This window comes from Theropithecus gelada, chromosome 19, assembly GCF_003255815.1.
Source record: "Theropithecus gelada isolate Dixy chromosome 19, Tgel_1.0, whole genome shotgun sequence".
In the NCBI taxonomy this organism is placed as follows: Eukaryota; Metazoa; Chordata; class Mammalia; order Primates; family Cercopithecidae; genus Theropithecus; species Theropithecus gelada.
The window spans coordinates 6,506,880-6,510,730 of record NC_037687.1 but is presented as its reverse complement, the minus strand read 5'-3'; the positions used below and the strand labels follow the sequence as shown (position 1 = coordinate 6,510,730).

The following is a 3,851-nucleotide window of genomic DNA, read 5'->3' as shown; positions in this document are numbered from 1 at the left end:
GGGGGGGGGGGGGGTCGAGGGGAGGCGGGGTGGGAGGGGGACGGGGGAGGGAAACGGGGAATGGTGGGGCGGGGAGTGGGGCAGGGGAGCGTGGGGGGAGGAGCTGAGGGTGGGGGGCGGCTGATTGAAGGAGACTGAGGTCGTAGGGGACTGGACTTTGAGCGGGGGTAGGGCTGGGGAAGGGAAAGAAGGGGATAGAATAGAGGAAGGGAATCCAGGGGGAAGGCCAAGAGTCAGGACAGGGCAGAACTCTAAGAGGCTGGGTGGGGAAGGAGCGATGCGGCTGCTGCGGGAGGGGGGGAGACTTTCAGGAAGAGGAGGAGGGGGTGAAAAGCAAAAGGCCGGGCGAGTCTGGCTGGAAGAGGCCTGGGGAGGGGTAAGGGGACTCCTGGAGAGGGCAGTGAGGGGGTTGGAGGGAGCAGCAGATCCCAGACAGAATGGAGATGGGGGAGAAGGGAGAGAAGGCAGGAAAGGGGAGAGGAGGGGTGGAGAGGGAGGGTGGGAGGGAGCTGGGAGGGAGAGGGAAGGTCGTTAGGAAAGGGGGAAGTTCTAGAGGAAGGATCCATCAGGGAATCAAGGGAACTTTGAGAGGGGTGCACAGAGGACCTAGTAAGAGAGGACTTCAAAGAAAGGAAAAGGGAGGAGGAAGGGGCGGAGGAGGGGTTAGGGAGAAGGAAACACCAAGGAGAGAAGATGGCAGGGAGGGGGTCTCTCGACTGGGAGGGGAAGGGGTAGGGAGGAGTATTGGGCAGGGGGAGGGAAAGAGGGGAAGGGGATCTCTGGAGTAGGGAGGGAAAGGGGATGAGGTCTCTGGAGGGAAGGAGGAAGAGATCTCTGGAGGGGGAGGGATGGGGGAAGGGGTCTCTGGAGGGGGAGGGAAGGGGTCTCTGCAGGGGGAAAGGAAGGGGGTGGGGTCTCTGGAGAGGGAGAAGGGGGAAGGGGTCTCTGGAGAGGGAGGGAAGGGGGAAGGGGTCTCTGGAGGGGAGGAGAAGGGGCAAGGGGTCTCTGGAGGGAGAGGGGAAGGGAGAAGGGGGTCTCTAGAATGGGAGGGGAAGGGAGAAGGGGGTCTCTAGAATGGGAGGGGAAGGGGGAAGAGGTCTCCAACGGGAAGGGAGGCTCCGGAGGGAGAGCGAAGGTGTGGGGAGGAGGGTCTTGGAAACGGGGAGAGGATGGGGTTGAGGAGGAAGGTTTGGGGAAGGGGTAGGGTAAAAGACAGGGAGGAGGGTCTAGGGGAGGGGAAGGGGAGAGGAGGAGGGCCTGGGGATGGGGGAGAGAATGGGAGTAGGGAGGAGGCTCTGGGGGAGGAGAAGAGGTGGGGAAGAGAGGCTGGGGGAGTGGGGAAGGGGCAGGAAAGAGGGAAGAAAAGCAACAGGGAGGAAGGTTTGGAAAAGAAGGAGGCCAGAGACACAAAACCAGGCTGGGGGTTGGGGATGTCAAGCCCCAACTCTGAGAGGGCAGGGGTCCCAGGTGGGTCCAGATGGGGGTCTGATGGGGAGGCCATGGTATCCAGAGAGTCAGGGCAAGTCAGAAAGAGGGACGAAAGAGGGATCGGTGGCGTTCAAAGAGGTGAAGTGGCAGCTTTCAGAGAAGGCAGCAGTCAAGGGTCAGAGAGGGTGGGCGGCAGAGCCCCACTCTCCAGGTGTTCCCCCTTCTTAGTATCCCCAGGAGGGGCCAGGGACCGGAAGTGGCGCAGGACACTCACCATTTTGGGCCACCAGCTGCGCAAACATGCCCTGTTAAAAGTGGAAAGAAGGAAGGTGGATGGGGGTTCCCCGAGAAAATGGAGGTTCTGTCTCCACTCACTTCAGCTGTCAGGGTCCCCAGGGTCTGTGCAGACCTGAAGCCTACGCTTCCCTTCCCTTCCAACTAAAGAACACTGAGAACACACACACGAATACACACACAAACACACACAAACACACACGAATACACACACAAACACACACGAACACACACAAACACACCACAAACACACACACGAACACACACAAACACAAACACACACAAACACACCATAAACACACAAACACACAAACACACACAAACACACGAACACACACAAACACACCATAAACACACACACAAACACACAAACACACACAAACACACGAACACACACAAACACACCACACACACAGGAACACACACACGAACACACACAAACACACACACAAACACATGAACACACACACAAGAAACTGGTGGCTCAACCTGCCCCAAGGACAGACCTCCGAGAATTCAGGAGGGAAAAGAGATCCCTTTTCTTTCCACCCCCCTGCGGGATTCCCCTGGGGGTCTTGCAAGGGAGAGGGGGATACCTCAACGGTTGGGGATAAGGCTTTTTGGGAGTTAGCAAAGGAACTGGGGGTCTCCCTGGTGGTCCCAGATAAAGAGGAAGTGCCCCCCTCGGATCGCGGATGGAAAAGTTTCCCCCGCAGGGATGCGGATCTTGTGAGGTTGCCGGGTAAAAAGAGGTGCCCTCTATGTCCTAAGTCCTACATAGAGAAAGGAGGCTATCGAGGGTTGGAGAACCGCGGAGGGTCTCCCTTCCAGGGTGCAGATGGGGTGCCTTGGGAATGCGGAATGAAGAGGGGTGCCCCCACCCAGTGCCACATGGAGGAGAGAAGCCAGCCTTTCTCCGACCCGGGCTGCAGAAGACGTGTCCTTGGGGGGTTGAGGACGGTGGGGGTCTCCTCCTCTTGGCCTGGGGTGCTGATGGGGTCTCGTGGGGATGTGGAATGAAAGGGGTGCTCTCCCGTGCAAGACGGAGAAGGAGAGCCCTTAGAGGTCCAAAAAGAACTTGTCGGGGTCCCCTCTCCCCCGTCCGGGATACAGATAGGGTCTCCTAGCGGGCGCAGGATAAAAGGGGCGCCCCCCGGGCTAGAAGAAGAAGGAGACCCTTGGGGGGTCCAAAAAGAACTGTTGGGCAGTCTCCTCCCCGCCCCCGGCCTGGGGTACTGATGAGGTCTCGTAGGGGTGAGCGATGAAAGGTGTGCCCCCTCGCCCCGCCTCGGTGCTAGATGGAGAATGGGAGCCCCCGTGAGTCTCCTCTCCTAGGCCGGGAGTGTAGAACAGGTGTCCCTGGGGGTGCGGGAGGGAGAAGGGAGTCCCACAGGGACGGTAGGGGTCTCCCGCGAGACCAGCTACCGAGGGTCGGGGCACGTCTCACCTGCCGCAGGTCCAAGAGGCCGGCGGGATTGTCGGGCGAAAGCTCGGGACCCTCGCGGAGTCTCGGGCTAGCCGCGGAGCCAGGCGAGGCGTGAGCCCCGGACACGGCCCAGGGGCGGGCGAGGAAGACGGTGCAGGCGGCAACGAGCAGCAGCAGCACGGCCACCAGAGCCCAGGGCAGCAGGCGGCAGGCGCGGGCGCGGGGCGCGGGAGGCCACGGGGCCTCGGGGTCCAGGGCAGCGTCAGAGGCGCATTCCATGACCGGCGACCGGAGACTGCCGGCAGACACAGCGCGCAGCCTTTTATAGACTTCAAAAAGGGTACCGCTGCCACGCCCCTCCGCCCGCGGCCGACGGCCACGCCCCTCCGCCCGCGGCCACGCCCCTTCCCAGCCCAGAGCCTTTCCCCTTGCCCCCGTGACTCTGCGGAATTTTCTCCACTCGGATCTGTCTCCGCCTTTGGCTCTCCTTTGCGTTTCCGGCCTTCCAAGCTCGGCCCCAGGTTCTTTTCTGCCTGCTGTGTCTCCACTGCCCTGGTTCTCCCTCTCTGCCGCTCTTTCCCGGTATCTCTGTGGGTCTCTTGCTGATTCAGTCTCCTTTGCTCTGTGTGTCTCCCCGTTAACGTCTTTCTCTCTCTCTCCCCCTGTCTCTGGCTCTTTTATCTATCTCTGTCTCTCTGTCTCT

The 3,851-nt window shown here is 60.8% G+C and overlaps 1 protein-coding gene across 1 annotated transcript in view; it reads right to left on the bottom strand.

Annotated features, from left to right (window-relative positions):
* Positions 1-3,470, bottom strand: part of TNFSF9 (TNF superfamily member 9) — a 5,062-nt gene extending 1,592 nt beyond the window's left edge. The window contains exons 1-2 of the mRNA XM_025368377.1: positions 3,170-3,470; positions 1,703-1,733 (exon numbers count right to left, since the gene is read on the bottom strand). Of these exons, the coding sequence (XP_025224162.1) occupies positions 1,703-1,733; positions 3,170-3,427 (289 nt within the window). The 5' untranslated portion in view covers positions 3,428-3,470. The remainder of the gene's footprint in view (positions 1-1,702; positions 1,734-3,169) is intronic.
* Positions 3,471-3,851: the final 381 nt, after the last annotated feature.